The sequence below is a fragment of the Macrotis lagotis genome, chromosome X, assembly GCF_037893015.1.
Source record: "Macrotis lagotis isolate mMagLag1 chromosome X, bilby.v1.9.chrom.fasta, whole genome shotgun sequence".
In the NCBI taxonomy this organism is placed as follows: Eukaryota; Metazoa; Chordata; class Mammalia; order Peramelemorphia; family Peramelidae; genus Macrotis; species Macrotis lagotis.
Genome location: NC_133666.1, coordinates 54,675,945 through 54,696,494, shown reverse-complemented (window position 1 = coordinate 54,696,494; position 20,550 = coordinate 54,675,945). Strand labels below are relative to the sequence as shown.

General features: G+C 37.5%; 1 protein-coding gene across 1 annotated transcript in view; it reads left to right on the top strand.

The window, feature by feature from the left end:
• CHM (CHM Rab escort protein) overlaps positions 1-14,928 on the top strand; it is a gene marked incomplete at its 5' end in the record, with an annotated part of 143,936 nt that extends 129,008 nt beyond the window's left edge. The window contains one exon of the mRNA XM_074201841.1: positions 11,673-14,928. Within this exon, the coding sequence (XP_074057942.1) occupies positions 11,673-11,849 (177 nt within the window). The remainder of the gene's footprint in view (positions 1-11,672) is intronic.
• Between the last annotated feature and the right edge of the window lie 5,622 nt (positions 14,929-20,550).

The following is a 20,550-nucleotide window of genomic DNA, read 5'->3' as shown; positions in this document are numbered from 1 at the left end:
TTCTCTTTTATTTATTTATTTGGTTTTAGCAAGGCAATGGGGTTGAGTGGCTTTCCCAAGGTCCCACAGCTAAGTATTAAGTATCTGTGGTCAGATTTGATCTCAGGTCCTCTTGACTCCAGGGCCGGTGCTCTCGCTATTGTACCACCTAGGTGCTCCTCTGGTTTCTTTTTAATGAAATGTTAGTGTGGGGCGCATCATTTTTGCAAAACTTTCCGGGAACAGCAAAGACAAGTTTTTGAAGTACCTTAAATACCAGAATCAGGCCTTGAGCTTCCTTGAGGGTGGTGAAGGAATACCTGAAGCAGACTTTGGGAGGGAAGTAGACAAATGCTTTAAAGACTCTTGCTTCTCATGTAGGCCACTAGGCTATTTGTGGGTACTTTTGAATTACTCAAACACTGTAGACTGATTGTCTGAAGTACCTCAAGAAATCATGATCAGTCGGATTTGTAAAATGCAATTTTAAAATGATCTTAATGCGTTTTTACCTAGAAAATATATAATCTATAAAACATGTTGGATTTTTTTTTTAATTTTTCCCTCCACAATAAGCAGTGCTCCATGAATGTTTTGACTTAAGCTAGTATCCCAGAAGCCAATGCCCAGGCTCCACAGTACTAGAATTAGAATGGAAGTAATGTTGGGAAACTACTCTTGGCAATGCTGTAAAAAATTTTAGGGAGGATTACCACAGATTCTAAAAGATTCCCGTTAATTCTACTGCATATTTAATTGGGAGACAGAAAGAAAGAAAAATCACCCCATGACATTTGTATTAGGCACATTTCTTCTTGCCTTCCTTTCTTTTTTTAAACAAATGAGTATCATTAAGGTAATTCTGCTCCAAGATGGGGGGGGGGGGGCGGCGGACTTCCTCACAAGTAGTGTAAGCCTCATAGGGGAGCCTCATTTGGCCATTTTTGTAGTGGTTCTGACTTCACTGGTGTCTCTCTCTACCCTGATGCCTACCATGGTTTCTGGTGAATTTTCTTCTGACAGTTGGCCCTCTTGAGTTACTCCCACACCATAACTCTTCATGGCCTTCCTAGCCACCTCTAACTTACACATCTCACAATCACCTGAAACTTCTCTACCTCCACCATTCCCTCTTTGATTGCAGTCTCCTGTTCTTCCCTTCCTCCTCCACCTCACTCCTGAATTTCTCTCTCCTTAGACTTTTTGGGTTCCCAAATCCATCACACCTGTTCTAACATCACAGCTTGAATGCTGCCTCCAGCCATTTCAACGGGATACTCACTCTCTTCCACCCTTGAATTCTTTATTGTCTTGTCATTTCCCTTTCACACTTTCCTAATCCTCAAACCTGTTATCCCCCACTTCCATTGTCTTCCCTCTTATAACCCATCTGCCAAGCACAAGACAATGCTGACTAGGTCAATCTAATCTCAAACGAGCCTTTATCACTGCATTTTTCTCTGTGTGTCACACTCTCATAGCAGCTCTTGTAAACATTTTTCTCTTTTCTCCGGCCAGCAGCTTTTAACCCCAAAAGCTCCCATGTTTCATGGCAGATGACTTTTCGCCCTAATTTCATTGAGATGAAGTTTATCCATTGTGAGCTCTCTCATCTCACTTCCTGTATATCTCAAAATCTTTGTCTTCAGTTGTTCATTCCTCCTTCCCTCCAATCTCAGAAGATAAGATTGCATTCTTTGCTATGGTTTATTCCTACATTTAGCCCTTCATCTTCTCTGTGACCTTTTCCATTTATCATTTCTTCATTCTGGCATTCTGTTTCTCTCCTGGTTCCTTTGCCTCTACATATAGCAGAATAACCACTGCTATTCCCTTTAACAGTCTCTTACATATTTCTTCTGCTTCTTTTCCAGACTTTTAGAAAGAGTGATTTTTATACTGACTGCTTCCTTACCACTCACTCACTCCTCAAAGCAACCCCCCATTATCTGGCTTTACTCCCCATTTTTGTACTAAAACTGCTCTCTCTGAAGTTAATATATTTTTTCTATATTTTATTGATATCTTCTGTTTTGCTATTATCTATGTGTCCCACTATGTTCCCTTTGCCTTCTCAGAGAGCCATTCCCAATAAGAAATAATTAAAAATGGGGAACATCAAAACTAACCAGTATTTCACCCAAGTTCAGTGTTATATACAATATTGCACATGCCCATAGTCTCCGTTAAAGAAAGAGGCAAATGCATCCTCTTATCTCTTCTTTTGGACCAACCATTCAGTTTTTGATTGTTTTGTTGTTTTCATTCACATTGTTGAAGCCCATCTATATATTTTTCCCCTGGTTCTGTTTACTTCACTTTGGATTATATGTTTCTCTAAATTCTTAGCATTCATTATTTCTTCCAGCACTGTAACATTCCATTACATGTGTGTATTACAATTTGTTTGACCATTCTACTCAATTCTTTGTTCTTGGTTACTACAAAAAAAAATGTTGCTATAAATATTTCAATGTAAATACATCCCTTCTGCCTTTCTTCGACATTGTTAAGGGTATTTTAATGGGGTCTCTAATCACTTCACTTGTCGTGAAGGTATTAGACACTTTCTGTTATCCAAATTGTTTTCCTGAATAGAAGACCACTTTACAATCCTACCAGTTCATCTATCTTCTCCCAACTCCAAAATTGACTATTTCCATATTCTTTCTTCTTTGTCATTTTGTTGGGTTTGAGCTGAACTTCCATTATTTTGGTGTCCATTTCTCTTATAAGTGATTGAGAGCAAGATTTCATATGACTTTTCAGAGTTTATGATTCGTAGCTGGATTCCATCAGGAATACTGTCCTCCTTCTCCTTAGTCTTTTTCTAGGTAACTGACCACTCTCATTCCACATCCATTTCTAGACCTTTGTTTTTATAAAGGTTTTTATACCAGTTTTTTCCCTATATTCTCCTCATTATTATAGCAAAACTAGTTGACACAGCAGCTGTGTTTGACAGTATGTGATCTCTCCATTACTAAAACTGGTCATCACATTTTTCTGAGATCAGCTATCTATCTCTTAATTCTTCTTTCATTTAGATTATTATAGTCATTGAATATATTATTCTCTTAGTTGTTTCTTCCATTGGTTCATAAGTTTGAAGTCCTCATACTTGTAGTTTCTTAATGGTTTGATTACCAGAAATCGTTCTGGTAAAAATATTTGAATTTATATGGAACCTTTCTTTCTGTCTTTGACTTCAAGATGTATAGTCTATCCTCTTTTCTCATTCATCTATTTTGTTCTGGTCTCTAAGTGTGGATGTCTCCCCAAGGGTCTATTCTCAGTCCTCTTCTCTATCTATAATCTAGCCCTTGGCAACATAATCCACTCCCATGGTCTTACATCATTGGTGTCAAACTCAAATAGAAACACGAGCTATTAAACCAAATATAAGGATCCCTATGGGCCACATACTGACTTAGACCACCACATATTAATGTTTATATGTTTTATTGTATTTTTATTTATTTCATTACATATTTCCCAATTACATTTTAGTATGGTTCAGGCCCCACTCAAGAGTATTGAGGGCCACATACAGGGCCTAGGCTGCTTGACATCTTTGGTTTAAATTACTGCCTCTATGCAAATGGCTCTCAGATCTATGTATTCAATTCCTCCCTCTCTCCCAAAGCTCCTGTCCCATTTTCAAATGCCTCTAAGACAGGAATTCTTTTTTATGATAACATTTTATTTTTCCATATTTATATATAAAAACAATTTTTAGCTTTCTTTTTTTTAAAAGTTTGAGTTCCAAATTCTCTCCCTCCCTCCTTCCCTCCTCTTACTCCCTGAGACAGTAAGCAATCTTGATAGAGGTTATACATGTGCATTCATGTAAAACACATTTCCATATTAGCCATGTAGTAGAAGAAAACTTGAACCAAAAAAAGAAATTGAAAAATAGTATGCTTTGGTCTGCATGCAGACCCCTATTAGTTCTTTCTCTGGAGGCAGATAGTATTTTTCTTCATGAGTCTTTTGAGATTGTCTTAGACTGTTGTATGGCTGAGAATAATTAAGGCTTTCACAGTTGACCATTCTACAATATTGCTGTTACTGTGCCCAGTGTTCTCCTGGTTCTTCTCACTTCACTTTGCATCAGTTCATTTAAGTATGACAGGCATTCTTACCCTTGTTTGTGTCTTGGATCTCTTTGACATTTTTATGAAGGCTATGATCTCCTTCTCAGAGTCATCTTTTTAAATACATAAAATAAAATACATAGGTTTATCAAGGAAACCAATTTGATTGAATTATAATTCTACACATATTTTTAAAAAACATTTTCACATATTTCAGGTTACCCTTTCTTGGAACATCTCTACCTTGTGATAGTTTTATAACTGGTTTCCAGGCCTCCAGTTTTCCCCTACTTCCATTCATCTGTCACTCAGTAGACAAAACAGCCTTCCTAATATATGGATCTCATAGTGAACCCTCCCACCCCTGGTAACATTATCTGCAAGACAAAAAACAAACTCTTTAGCTTGACATTGAAGATTGTCTATAATCTCACTCCATATGACCCTTTCATCCTTTATTCATATGATTCTCTTTCATTCCCTCTATCTATGTTCCTCCCACATTGACTGCCATTTCTTTTGTGTCTTGTCCTGTTTTTTTTTTCTCTTATCTCTGTTGGTCTATTTTCGCAGACCATTGTGCATGTCTATAGCATGTCTTTCTTTTGGATCTCTGCCTATCCACATGCATACAAACCCACATCAGACACCACCTCCTCCACAAAACTTTCCTTGATCTTCCCATTCCTTCTCAAATTTTCTGATAGCACTTTGAATTATTCTTATAAACGTCTCTGCCCCTGAATTAGATTTAACTTCTCTGAGTGCAGGTAATGGAATGGTCCCCCCCATATTTGTATTCCCAGGGATAAATATAGTTCATTACATAATTGGTGTTTGATAAATATTTTTCGAGTACGTTAGTAAAAGTTGACTTACTACCATAGGCCCCAGGCTTCTTTTTCATTCTCTTTTTTCTTTTCATCCATCCCCAAGGTCTCTCCATGCTCCCAGACAGCTGAGTCTAGTCCATGAGATGTCATATAATCCAGAAACATTGTACATTCAATGTTATTGCATACTCAAAGGCTTTTGGTTTTGATGTTCACAAAGATATCTAGCTAGTCAGTGTGCCAGTTGCTAGCAGTTTCATTTCATTTACTTCTGATGTCCCTTGAAACCAAATTGTAAAACATTTAAAATTAGGGCTAGAGTAGTATTAGCATGACCCACACCATGGTGCTGGGAGACTATAATTAAAGGTAATAGTGGATTTTTACAATGAGGTCATTGGATTTCCAGGAAGATAAATTGTAAGAATAAAATATTATCACAGTCAAAAATACCACAATTATTGGTACTAATTATTGTATACTATTAAAATATAATTAATTTTTAAATTGTTATTTAAGTTTTAACTTCATATCACTTGGTAATAACTTCATATCACTTGGTGGAGCGAAGAATTTAACATTTTAAACAACATTTATAAAATCTGATTAATGAATGTGTACTTGAGGATAAAATGAGATCTAATTCCAGTATATTATCATGGGTAAATCTTTTTTTTTCCTTAGGATTTTGCAAGGCAAATGGGGTTAAGTGGCTTCATGGGTAAATCTTAAATACTCTCTCGGTTTTCTTCTGAGAAAATGAAGTACATTTACAAACGCTCTGGTGACTAGTACCTGAACTTGGCCTGTGTAGCATGTATCAAAGCCCAAGCATATTTTCTAGCTACATCTCAGGACCATATATTCTTTGGTGGGGGTATTTTCTCTACTACAGAAGCAGGTCACAGTCTCTCAGGATCCAGCCTTTATTAGTCCCTGTTGCTGAAACACTTGCTTGCTTCCCTGGTGGCCAGATCGCAGAGGAGGATTTCCTCTCAACCAACAAGGTTGGTTCGCAAACTTGGTCTCTACTTTAAGCCTCCCAAGCCTGCAAGGCCTTCTAGAACCTCAGTATGCATTGGTTCATTCATTCAGCCAGTATTTATTAGTGTTTGACATAACTTTTGAGAACCTTCCCTAGCAGAATATGAAGTATCAGAGGAGCATGTGAGTAAAGGTTTTACAAATAATATGCTTAATTTTAACCCTGTGTAGAAAAATAGGACTGTAGCTAATCCTTGGCTGAGAACTCATTTTTCATTAGCCTCTTACCATCATCGTCCGTTTTCTCTTTCTTTACTCTAGTCTCTGATGAAGTTCCTTACTAAAGCCATCTCCAAACATGGATCTTTGGCTCCATCCTTTCCTATCCTTTCCAGCAGATTGCCTCCCAAATTATTCACTGTCTACTTACCAATGTGCACAACTCTCCCCCATCCTTAAAATACCTTTACTGTACCCTTCATCCCTTTAAGCTGTCAGTTCTCATCTCCCCATTTCTCAAACTCCAAGTGAAGGATCTCTGTACTTGGTACTTTTTACATCCTTTATTTTCACTCTCTCCTCAACTCTATGCCATTTGGATTCTGAACTCCTCACTCAATTTAATTTCTTCTCTAAGATTACAGCTGAAATCTTAATTGCCAAATATGATAGTTTTTTTTCACAGATCTCATCTTTCATGACCTCATTGCAGCATTGAATATTACTGACTTCCCTCTGTTTCTGCATATCCTCTCTTCTGGACTTTAGTGATGCCTCCCTCATAATTTTCCTATCTCTTTGACCACTCCTCAGTTTTCTTTACTGGACTATCATCCATATTGTGCCCCCTAGATCTAGATGTACCTCAAGTCTTTAACCCAGCCATCTCCGTTCTCTCAGTATATCATCTTGGTGATCTCATCAGCTCTTGGGAGTTAGATATTATCCCTATGCTGATGCCCCTCAGATTGATATTCCCAGACTTAGGCTCTCTCTTGAGTTTTAGTTTTGTCATGCTAACCTGCTATTAGACATATCAGGTTGAATGCCTCAAACTCAATATCTTTCTCCACAAAGTCTACTCCTCTTCCAAACTTCCTTTTTGGTATCAAGAATACTACCATTCTTCTAATTACCCAGGTTCACAAGTTTGATGTAATTTTCAAATCTTATCTACTCAATTTCTAAGTCTTGTTTCTCCCTCTACAGCATGTCTTACCCCATTCCTCCCCAACTATCAACCTTATTCAGGTCTTCCTTGCTTCTTCCCTGGATTGTTGCAGTCTCTTCCCACTTTAAATCTATTTTCCACCCAGATATCAAAGTAATGTAGGTCTTAACATCTTATCCCCCTACCCAAACTCCAGTGATTGTCTATTATCTGTTTAATTAAAATAAATTCCTTTAAGCTTTTTATATTCTGGCATCAACAGATCTTTTCAATATATTAAATAGTATCTCCTTTCATATGCACAGTATAACCAGCCACATAGATTTCTTACTAATCTTCATATGTTGTATTCAACTCCTTTGCCTTTTTTTAAGGTTTTTGGAAGACAAATGGGGTTAAGTCGCTTGCCCAAGGCCACACAGCTAGGTAATTATTAAGGGTCTGAGGCCAGATTTGAACCCAGCCACTCCTGACTCCAGGGCTGGTGCTTTATCCACTGCACCACCTAGCCACCCCAACGTTTTTGCCTTTGCCCCAACAGGCCTTCATCCCATCTCATCCCATCTTAAAGAATCTCTAATTTTCTTCAAGACTTACATCAAGAGCCATCTTTACATCGAGGCTTTCTTGGTCTCCATAGCTGTTTGTGCCTTTCCCCTAAATCATCTTGTATCTATTTCGAATATAACTATATGTGTGAATGTTGTCTCCCCCAAGCTCCTCCAGAGCCCTTTATCTTTGGGTCCCAAATACTCAGCACACTGCACTCATTGATTGATTCCCCAAGATATACTCCTTCCTCCCTTAATGAGCTCAGCACCTGACTCAGAAGCCTGCTGCCCTCAGAGAGAGAAGACTTGAATGTACATATTGATGTTCCCTCAAAGAGCCTAATTTCCAGAGTCTTTAAATGTACTTAATTTCCATGACCCAAGAGTAAAGCTACACACAGAGATGATGCTGACCTTGATCTTGTTGTCATCTCAAAGTGTTTAATCTAGAAATAACATTAGACAAAACAGTCAAATAAGCAGAGTTGGAGTGATGAAAAAAAAGGATGAAGAGAGGACTATACTGGGGAGATAAGAGTGACAAGCAAAATAATTTTCCTAATTATGAAGGAAGATTGGTGGAGTGGGAGTGGGAGAAGAAAAGCACAGAACATCGCTTAAGATAATGATGCTTGTCCTTCATTCTTGAAGAAGACCACGACATCAGGGAGGTGATGCCATGACAAGTATGTGAATTGGATTTGGGTGAGGGGAGTCTGCTAAGTCATAAGTCTCACTTTCTCCTCTAGAGCCATCAGAGTCTGCTGGCCAGATAGGAATCAAGGTGACTGGAGATGACCCTGGATGTGAGGCAATCTGGGTTAAGTGACTTGTCCAGGGTCACACAGCTAGTTAATGTCAAGTGTCTGAGGTCAAATTCAAACTCCCGTCCTCCTGATTCCAAGGCCAGTGCTCTATCCACTGTGCCACCTAGCTGCTCCAATTGCTAAAGGATATATGAAAGATTTGATGGAAGTGTATTGTGAACTGATTCAGAGTGAAGTTAGCAGAAACAAGAGAACAATGTGTACAAGCGGATGGGTATTGTAAAGGAAAGTAACTTTGAAAAACTTAAGAACTATGACCTGTATCATGTCTAACCCAGTTTCTCAAGGACTTGTGACATAGTATGTTCCCTTCTTTTTTTTGACAAGACAATGGGGTTAAGTGACTTTCCTGAGGTCACACAGTGTTGCATTAAGTTTTTGAAGCTGAATTTGAACTCAGGTCCTCCTGATTCCAGGGACAGTACTCTATCCATTGTACCACCTAGCTTCCTCTCTTCCCCAGTTCTTGACAAAAGGTGTAGAGACATACATTTATGTATTTTGCCACTGTATAGCTTCATTTTACTTAACAATGCTTATTGGTTACATGAGTTTTTTGTTGTTTTCTCTTCTTTGTGTCTCTTTCTCTTCTTTCCCTTTTAATGAGGGAAAAAGGAGACAGATGATTGAGTAGTAGTAGTTGTTATTGATGAGGTTTTTTTTAGTTATATCCTACTCTTTTCCTACTCATTGTGACATCTTTTGGGGCTTTCTTGGCAAAGATGATCAAGTACCTTGCCATTTCATTCTCCATTTCATTTTCCAGATGAGGAAACTGAGGCAGATAGGATGAAGCGACTTTCTCAGGGTCACACAGCTATTAAGTGTCTGAGTCCGGACTTGAACTCAGAAAAATCAAGTCTTTAATGATATTTCCACTGCACCACCTACCTGCCCCCAGTTTAGGTGATAATGGTATCTAAACAAATCCATTAAAACATTTTTTAATGCACAGAAGAGAATAGAAGGAAGAATAGACAAGCAAGATAGCTTTGAAATAAAACACTTGAAAAAAGCACCAGTATGAAATAGAGTTTCATGATTTTATATAGGATCTTCTTTTTCTGTTCTGCTTGTATATGTGGAAAATTATTTGTATGTTTAAGCCTTTAAAATTATATACACATACATATATGTTTGTATATGCATATACATGTGTATATATTATATATATTTATATGTCGATAAATATGTGTGTGTGTGTGTGTGTGTGTTAACTGGGTCCTTATTGCAGCCATTCTATTCTTTTTTTTTTTAGGTTTTTGGCAAGGCAAATGGGGTTAAGTGGCTTGCCCAAGGCCACACAGCTAGGTAATTATTAAGTGTCTGAGACCGGATTTGAACCCAGGTACTCCTGACTCCAAGGCCGGTGCTTTATCCACTACGCCACCTAGCCAGTCCATTCTATTACTTTTAATTGATTCAACATTCTCCCACTCTTCACAACTATTATCCCAGCTACTATTCTTATCTTCCCTCAGACCTCTCCAGTTGCTAACGCCCTTCCTATTGCATTGCCTTCAGTTCCCCCACTGGAGTGTATATATACTCTATTCGAATGTGAGTTTCTTGAGAAGAGGGACTTTGTTTTTTGTTTCTATCTGGTGTTTTGGCTCAGACTTGATGTGGAGTAGTTATGTAATAAGCACTTGCTTCCTTTCTTTTTTCCTTTCATTTGTAATCTCGTTATTAAAAAAAATCTGGAATTATTTCCAAATTCAAGTACAAAGCAGTTCCCTGTCAAGTGAGGTGATCTTACAATTCATATAGTATTCCTTGAAATAGTCAACACTCAAGATACTTCCTAAAATAATTAAAGATAATGAATGTCAGAAGAGCATAGTATTGACTTTGGGGGCATGATTTCATTTGAATAAGATTAACTCAAAAACTAATAGACCTGCAAGCATAGTGTATTTTTTAAATTGCACTGTTTCTATGAACATCAGCCTTAGTTATATTGGTTGATATAAGGCCTGGCTTCATGGATATTTCATTTTTAAAATCAGGAATCATGTATATTTCCAAAACAATGTCTCTCTTAAGTATGAGCTCAACGATTCCTTTTTCTCTTTAAACTTCTGCTAGAAAACCTGAGACATCTAGGTGGTACAGTGGTTAGATTGTCAGACCTAGAGTCAGGAAGACCTGAGTGCAGATGTGGCCTCAGACACTTAGCATCTGTGTGACCTTGGGCAAGTCACTTAGCCCTGCTTACATCAGTTTCCTCATCTGTAAAATGACCTAGAGAAGGGAATGGCAAACCAATCCAGTATCTTTGCCAAGAAAACCTTGAAAGGGGTCGCACAGACCAGTCACCAACATGACCAAAAACACCTGGATAACAGAAAAACCTGAACTCAGTAATTGACTTCATATGTTGTGTGGGAGATGAGGAGGAATCTACAATATTGGAAAGTATGGTATATGTAATGAAGCTATGTCCTGAAATAGGCTTCTCTTCAATCAAATAAAACCTTTTTCAAAGCCTGAGTAAATATATAGGGTTGTATTCCCATTGACTTGCCACTTGCTTGCTTCATTCTTTTGCCTTGCCATGTCTGGCTTTCCTCCAGTCTTGGCACCTTTGGTGTCCATAGAGCCATGGGAAAAGAGAATGACAGCCAAGAGGTAAAGGGGATAGCAAATTTTGAGGACCTTTTTAAGAATTATTTATGTGAGGGGCAGCTAGGTGGCATAGTGGATAAAGCACCAATCTTGGAGTCAGGAGTACCTGGGTTCAAATCCGGTCTCAGACACTTAATAATTACCTAGCTGTGGGTAATTGGGCAAGCCACTTAACCCCATTTAACTTGCAAAAACCTAAAAAAGAAAAAAAAAAGAATTATGTGAAACTGACCTCTTTAGCTATTATAGTGCTAAGGAAAATAGGTTGTGCTGAATTTTCATAGGTGATCTCGAACTGCATGGTGTGGACAGTGACCTTGAGATCTTGAAAAATCTGATCAATTGAAGCTGATTTCTAAGCTAACTGATATGTACGTGAAAGGCTGGTGTTTGGGGATCATGAGGAAGTGGGGGATCTGGAAGCACAGACTTCATTTACTTTAGAAGAATTAATTTTGTTCTAATAACAGTCTACAGTACTATGAGAGGGTTTCTTTTAATGAATATATACTGTTATTTAAGTTTAAAAAAACCAGGTGTCCATAAGCACTTTGAGTTCCATTTAGTCGCAGATATCATTTTGCCGTTTCTTCCCCGGACAGGCTGAAACACTTTTCCGAAACATCTTGCCAAATGAAGAGTTCTGCCCTCCTCCACCAAATCCTGAAGATATTGTTTTCGATGGAGATGGTATGCAACCAGAGGTTCCTGCGCTGAAGACAGAGGCCACTGAAGAAATCTCAGGCCAAGGAATTACAGAAGAACACAAGGAAAAATAGATGACAGCCAGACAGGAAGCCCTATGTCAAAACTTGTCCTCAGCATCGAATTGTCTTAAATCGAGCAAAATTAGAAAATGAGTGAAAAGCAATAGCCATGCATCTCTTTTTGTTTTTATAAAAATTACATATTAAAAGAAACCAGAAGGGTTCTCCCCTCCCCGCCTTGAAGAAGGCATTGTTGCACAAAGTCAAAACCATGCTTTTAAAATACATTTGTTATTCCTATTTTAAAATGTCAGTACTTTTGAATTAACAGATCAAATTTGACTGCTTTGTCTCCCAGTAGTAGCTGTCCAGGTTAAGGGACCTGATGAATCAGTAGCTGTTATGTAGTATTCTTTTTTCCCTCCATATCCTCAGGTTTGGTGGAGTTATTCTTCATGGAATACTGAACACTTCCCTGACTTGTTTCCAATTACAGTGTTTTTGTGAGTGGGCCAGTCACATGTACATATAGAAGTCAGTTCAGTTGAGAAGAACTAAAGGTAGAGAAACAAAGCATCTTTGCCCATATTTTGAGGCGTTTTTGCAACCTGTAGAAGCCCCAAGATGCTTATTGTTGATGTTTTACAGAAACTTTTATACCTGAGTTTACGGAAGACAGAAATTCTTCAGCTGTCTTACTAGTATTAGCTAACTTGTTTAAGCAAAATGGTTAACTTCTTTGGAATCTTTTTCTTCAGTAGGAAACCTCAGTAATACGTAGGATGAGAAGCAGTGACAGCTTTGAAATGAATATTTAGGGATATTCTTAGTGCTGAATGAAGCAATGGAGATAAATGATAGAAGCAGCACTGACCTGATTGACAGTTGAGAGACAAAGATTAAGTCCTTACTATGCCAGTTTCTGACTTTGGGCAAACACTTTAACCTCTCTGTGCCTCAGTTTCCTTGGTAAAGTGGTAATAATAATAATAATAATAGTAATATCTTTCCTTTTGTACTTGATGAAATTCTATGATGATAAGAGCATTTGTGTAGAATATAAAGCTTACTTTTTTCAGGGGAAAAAATGTTCTAAAATTCTTAAGCCCTCTCTTAAACAACCCACACAGTAAAGCAGCCCCAGGCTTCCTATGAAAACAAGATCATACAAAACTGTTCTTATTCCCATGGACCAAGATTTGGAAATGAAAATACATTATCTTAATGTAGTCATTTCAAAACATCAGTTTATCTTAATAGTCCGGGGCATTATATAGCTCTTCTAAGATCTTACTACATGGAGTTATAGCTTTCACCTTTTACCTGGAAAGGCACTAGGTAAATCTGTCTTATTCCTTTTCTCACAGTCAAATCCCAAACTAGGGAGTAGAATTGTACAATTAGTCAGTCCTAAGGTGTGTGTCACAGAAAAAATTCTCCATCTGAAGGCCAAAGGCAGTTATGATAACAATACCTATGTGTATAAAAAGAGATTGCCAACCCTTCCTAGATTGCCCCCACTTTGGTAATAGTATCTCTAGATTTCAGTATCAGAAAAAAGAATTTGAAGTTCATTGTAATGAGATTTGACCTGTTTACTCTTTTTTTCCTTCAAAAAAAAAAAAACTATGGCTGTATAGGACAGCATGTGTTTCAGTGTACCTTAGCTGTAACTCGTCCTCAAATTTCTCCACATTATAGCAATCTGCAAGGAAGAAAACTGGTGTTTTGCTTACTCTCTCCTTGGGAAGAGGAAAGAGCAGAATATTGTGAATCTACATAGGTAATTTTGAAGCCAGGAAGTAATAGAATTAAACTCTTTTTTCCCATCACACCCCTCACACCCCTGTTCCCCACCATGCCCCTCCCCTCGCACTTTTGAGGCTATTTGCTCCAAGTAAATAGTCTTTTCTTTCTGAATGCAAAAATCTTCCCTCTTCTGCTCTTCTGATTTTATCATATCACACATTTCAGGTGTGGTAAAATCCCCTTATAACATGGCTTGTTCTGTGGTTTTAGTTCTACCATAAGTCAGATTGTAGCCCCCCAAAACCAACTACTGCATGCAATGAAAACCTAATATATCTCTCTGTATATAACCCTGTTAGTCTTAGAGTTCCAGGCCTTAGTTTTGTCCCTGGACACTAGCAATATAAAAGGGTTCTACTGTATGTGAATATTGGGTCTGAATATAATTGCAGTAGGCTGCACTAATTCTCATCTGTTTTAGTTTATTCGTCCTAAGTTAGCTTCTTAAGTATAGTACATAAATTTATGCAAATCATTGTAACCCCAGAGGAAAAAAAACCCAGAGTACTGTACTCTTGGTTTACTCAGTAGAACAGTATAAGGTGTACTATAGGAAGACTTAACCCATGTCACCCCCTATTTTAGCCTTTAACCTTATATGAGCATTTCCTTTCTGGTTACTCCAGGACAAGTGCTTGGTGAAGATTATTTATGAGCAGGGGCTCCCAGAGTCCACTGTGGATATTCTCCTACCTGTTGAAGTATGAAAAAAATTTGAATCTGGGCCATTTTGCCATCAAATCTTGTTATAAACCTTGATTTACCTCATTACATAATCACCTTGTTGCATCAGAATGTAATAGAAGTTATTCTTTTGGGGCTACCTGTGTTAAGTATTGCTAATAATGGTTTTAAGAAGAATTCTATGTTTAAAAGGTTTGTTACAGAATCTGCATCTTCACCTGTAGTTTATTATATGCAGTCTATCAGTTTTTTTATAAAAAAGAAATTTATACATGAATAAAAACTTGAATGGTTAATTAAAAATTTTGAAACATCATTTTTCAAAGACTCGATTTACTTCACATGCTTAGGATAGCATGCTTGACAAAAAATAGTAATGTTTTCCAGTTCTACATATAGTGCTTTTCTGTACATTCTGTCTGTCCCTAGAAATAGATAAGTTTTAAGTTTTAAATTCAAACCCTCCTTAAGATTTTAAGTAATCAGATATAGGGTATACAGGTTCAATTTTTTTTTTTGTTTTTAGGTTTTTGCAAGGTAAATGGGGTTAAGTGGCTTGCCCAAGGCCACACAGCTAGGTAATTATTAAGTGTCTGAGACCAGATTTGAACCCAGGTACTCCTGACTCCAGGGCTGGTGCTTTATACACTATGCCACCTAGCCACCCCTGAAATGACTTCTGAAAAGATCCTAACATCATCACATTATCTTGTGAAGTATATTGTATTACAATTTAATTATCAAAATATTTATTTTTAAAAGGTCATAGGCACCAAGTTAAGAACTAATGATTTAAACATTTGGAAAAGGAAAAAAAAAACATTTTCAATTGCTAAATAATAGTTATCTTTGGGTAGTGGAATTATCCAGTCAGCTGACAATAAATAGTGAGAATTCAGTTTTCTTTGTCTTTATTCTCAGCTGATGTTCCTTTATTTTTATCAGGAGGCATTAATTAGGGAATTCATTTGCACATTGGAGCTAGCAGCACCAAGTACTCATAGGAAATAAGGAAAAATTAATCAACTCTTGTTGCCATTCAGTATTGGGGACCCTATTCCTTTTGATGTTTGCCTTTTTTATTACTATATAATCTGCACCTGAAAATTAAATCTGGGCTTTCCCCCACTCTTTTTCTATCTCATTAAAGGAACTCATTGTTTAACTTTCTATCTGGTTACATTTCCAGGAAACTGCCTCAAAACTCCATTTGGCCACTTATTCTCTTGGTAGAGGTGAATCAGAAATGTGTTAGTCTGTGGTTGTTGAGCACCAAGGAGCTTTACAGGAGTAGATGAAAGTAACTCTTGGCTTTCTTTATTTCTACTTAAATCATTCACTGAACTAGGATTTGTTTTCAAATTAGACAGCTCAAGCAGAGGGCAAAATGAAGTTTTCCATGGTTTCCAAGAGGTTTTTAAAGCTTGTTAGACAGAACTCATTCAAAAGATAACAGGACTCTGGAAAAATCAGCCATTTATCTCTAAGGATTATTAATAAATTAAGTTTAAGAAAGATAAGGTTAATTGAATTTTTAAACAAGTAGCTGTATTATCTTTCAAGAACTTTGGAACTCATATGATATTCACATTTTTTTTAAAACAAATACTTTGATATGTTTGAATCCCCCTTTTTAATAAGGGCTTTTCTTTTAACACTGATTAATTGGTTTAACCCTGCATATCCCAAATCACACTTTGAAAGCTATTTCCCTGTTCACTTAATAGATAGGCTTGACTATGGGACTACTGTCCAATCTTTCTCATGACGATGATACTTAGGGCCATTTGACAGGTAATCATTAGAATATGGATCCATGCAGACCATGGAGTCTTTTCTCCAATCATTACCAGGGGATTTATGTTGGTAACTTGTATTAATGCTAATAGGACTTGCATGTGTAAATCCTTGTATCAAAGGGGCATTTGACCCCTAAAAGGAATATTTCTCCAGAGTAGACAGGGTCCATGAACTCACTAGGAGTCTATCAATAGATTTTAAGGGGATAGGAGCCACTTAGATGGGAAAAAAAGTTTCATTTTTATTTTACTAACCTCTAAATGAAATTTAGCATTACCTTTAAATACTTAAAAACATGATTCTTAGAAAAGATTCATGAGTTTTACCGGATGACCAGAGGGGACCTTAGTACAGAAACAGTTAAGGACCCTTCCTGTAAGTTTGACTTCCTTGCTGATTGGAAAACTGATTGACCCTTTATGGGTTGTCCCACTTATGGGAAAAGGCAGAAAATTGGCATTTGATTTTGTTTTTTAGATTTTTCGCAAGGCAAATGGGGTTAAGTGGCTTACCCAAGGCCACACAGCTAGGTAATTATTAAGTGTCTGAGTCTGGATTTGAACCCAGGTACTCCTGACTCTAGGGCCAGTGCTTTATCCACTGCGCCATCTAGCCACCCTGGCATTTGATTTTTTTATTCACATATCAAACATATAATAGCTAATATTATTCTTTCCTTATTTTCCATAAAATGTTTGATTTTTGTTGTTTTCTTTAGGGATACAAAGTAGTATTTCCCCACATACACCTGGCTTTGCCTCTATGTATCATAAAGATGATGCTCAGTTCTCAAAGGCAGTGCCAGTGAAGCACTGAATGTCAGCAAACCTAGTTGTCCCCAGCTGAAAAATCTAGCCTTCTGTCTGGTTTAATGGACTTTGAGGCATAATAGTGAAGTTCAGAGAGGCCTATTACCAGGACTTCCACAGAATTAGAATTTCTTTCAGTCAAGGCAACTCTCCTAATACTCAGAGGGGTTGCCATCTGCAGTAGTGAAAGCAACACTCATCTAATAACATGGCTTCTTGAAAAATGGAAGGAATCTGTCAATTTCAAGGCCCTGGCCAAAAAAAAAAGATTCTTTGGGTAATCTGTATGTTCACCACTGTTCTTTCACAAGGTTTTGGATCTTCTGAAATTCTTGAAGATTTTGAATTGCTTTAGTTTTACTATTTCAGAGCATCTGTGGTCTCTTTTCTCTGCACATCCCCTTCATTGCTCCAGATTGCAACCCATCTGTTCTTTTTCTCACCCTATATGATTCTTGTCTATATTTTCTCCTAGTGCCTGCCCAGAGGCCTTCTTCTGTGCTTCATTTCATTCTTAAAAACCAATGTCTGTTAGCCTTCCTCCTTATTATATAACTAGCCCAACTCCTTATCTAATAATATCTTTCCTAATCTATATCTCTAATGCTACTTCTTGCATTATCGTTGATCTTGGCTATAGCCCATCTCTCCATTGCCCTTTAGGTCACAAACAACTTTGATTCTTTAGAATTTTAGATTTAGATTTCCACATTTACACAATTTAGTTTTCCATATTTACACAAGATACAATCACCAGAAGATTTGCTTTGTAATATGAAAAGAACTAAGCAATTTCTCAAATGCAGTTCAGCCCATTCTCTTCCTATTCAGCTGTGTGTCCAGCTTTTGTACAAATGCAGTACTTGCCCCACATCTGTGTATGTACATTGATTGTATATTTGATGTGCATACTCAAATAACTGACCTTTCAGCCTCTATGTCATAGTCTGCACTATTGGCACTTTCTTGATCAGTTATCCCTACATAAAATTTGTTAAGTTGATCTCTTTTGGATAATTGTGATTTTCATCAAAGGGATCCCACAGTATTCTGAGACTTGACTCAGCTGCAAAGAAAACTCACTTATGTCACTTTGATTGTTAACAAGTGAAGCATAACAAGGGAAACAAATCCCCACCAAAGATGTCTATCCCTCTCCTGGAGAATGTCCCTTGTAGAGACCTGATGAAGGAACAGTAAGTTTCTCCAGATGCTCCTATGAGTGGATAATAGCATGCTAAAAATTATGAAGATGGGATTATAATTGAGCTGAATCACTGATAGATATATCATAAAAAACCAATGTCTTTGTATCTCTCTCCAGTACTTAGTGCAGTAACTGAATACATATTATATTATAGGTTTTAAATAAATAGTTTTGAATTTAATGGGATTGACATTTGTGACCTTCAATGGAGGACTGACCTGTTTCCAAATTACGTTCTCTAATTCATGTCATGCCTGCAAACAGAAACTTACCCTTCTTCCAGCTTCTTGGTTAGTTACCTCCCCATTTCCAAGCAAACATCTGCCCCATTGACTTTACTGCCAATGAAGGTAGCCAGAGGGCCTTGCATTGTCAAGGGTATTATATTGGTCACACTTGGGGTGCAAAATTATTTTCAGAGCACTTTAGAGTTGAAAGTCTTTTTTAAAAAAGGTTTCTTTAAAAAACAGTTTTAGCCTTAACTGATAATTTCTTTTAAACGAAGCATCATTTTTACCCTTTGTACTCAAAGATATAACATATGAACTATTTGTAAAAGCTAATCCCCAGCAAGACCCCATCAATTTACATGAACATCTCATTCCTTGTGCTTGTCCCATCAAAAGCATCTGCAGTCATCCCCCAGCTTCTTGGCTGCCATTGCCAAGGATCCCTTTCCCAGGTAAACCAGTCATAGAGCCAGTCCACTTCCATAAACATTAAGAAGAAACAAAGATGTGGAAGTGGAAAATGGAATTCTGATTTCAGGAAAAAGTAAGGAGGCCAATTTGCCTGAACCATCGAATATAGTAATGGGGAGCAATAGGAAATGAACCTGAAAGGTAGTCTGAAGAAATGTACGTGGTTTTAAATTTAGCATTTAAAGAAGCAATCAGAAACCCCTGAACATTCTTGATTGGGGTGGCTCAATGGGACCTGGGCTTTCAGATTATTATTTTGATAGCTCTGTAGTGAATAAAATTGAAAAGAGGGAGACTGGTAGCCAAAAGTCTACTTAGAAGTCTTGGAACATAATCCAGGCAAAAGGTGAGACAGAATGGACCCTGTCTTAGGTTAGGGCTTACTCATTCCTCAGTGGCTATTTTAGTAGAGAGAAAACACCTTCAATAGGCTCAGGGATAAGATCTCTTTGAGTTAAGGGATGAAAAAAGGTCATAAATTTGTGAAAATGAATCATATATTACCTCTGTAGGAAATTTGAGAGCCAAAAATAACTTAAAATAGCCAGAAATTCATTGATTCATTGTTCTGTAACCTTTTTAAACTATATACATATATATATATATATATATATATATATATCAGTAAAGTTGATAAGCTGAGAATTCTAGCTACTCTCTCCTTTTTCCCTATCGTGTCCTTTTCTCTTGAGTTCCTGCCCTCCCCTTATTTTGCTTATTGTGTGCCATTTCTGCTTTGAATGACTTCATCATAACCATCTTTACTTTTACCTCCTTGCTACTGAAATTGGGTGCAGAAAACAATGCAACCATTCTGACTGGGTCCACTACAAATTTCCTATACAACTTCAATTGGGCCCTCACTGCCAATAGGCAATTCTACGTCTCCCTTAATCAGTTCACTATTCTGCTCTCCACGGTGGTCCTTTCAAATTTTTTAATCTCTCTTCTGATTAATCTTGACCCCTCCTTCCCTGATTCTCTCAAATGAGAAACTTATCTCATGATATACAGGAAAAATTGAAGCCAATCCCTGTGAGCTCCCTCTTTTTTCTTCCTCCTCATCTAATATCTTTCAAATGTCTTCTGTCATTATCTCCACTACCCCATCTTACACAAAGAAATAGCCCTTCTTCTTGCCAAGGCCAACCTCTCCACCTACACAAGCAATTTCATTTTTTCCTATACTCCAATAAATTGCTTCTTCTGTCCCCCTCTCTTTCATTTACCTTCAACCTCTCCTTGTCTACTCTTTCTGTACTGCCTACAAACATGCCCATGTCTTACCCCTCCTCAAAAACATCCCTCATTTTATCTTTCCATCCTTGCTAACCATTGTAGTATAGCCTTCCTGCCCTTTGTGGCCAAAGTCCCCAGCCATCTACAATAGGTGTCATTCTGTCCTCTCATTCATTTCTTAACCCCTCACAATCCAGTTTCTGATGCTATCATTTCACAGAAACTGCTTACTATACGTTCATTCCTTGCAAAGTCCTTCCATTCCAATCACTCTACTGAAACTACTTTTTCTAAGGTCTTTCACATATTCTCTCCATGGCTAAATCTAATGACCTCACAATCTTCATTCTTCTTAGTGTTTTTTCTGTCAGCACCATTAAGCATGCTCACCCCCCCCACTCTTTCTTGGTTTTGCTCCTGTTGTCTTTTCAGTTTCTTTTGCTTTTTCATCAACTCTCTCCTTCCCTTTAGCATGACTGTCTCCCAAGGTTCTCTTCTGTACCCTCTTCTCTTTCTATACTTTG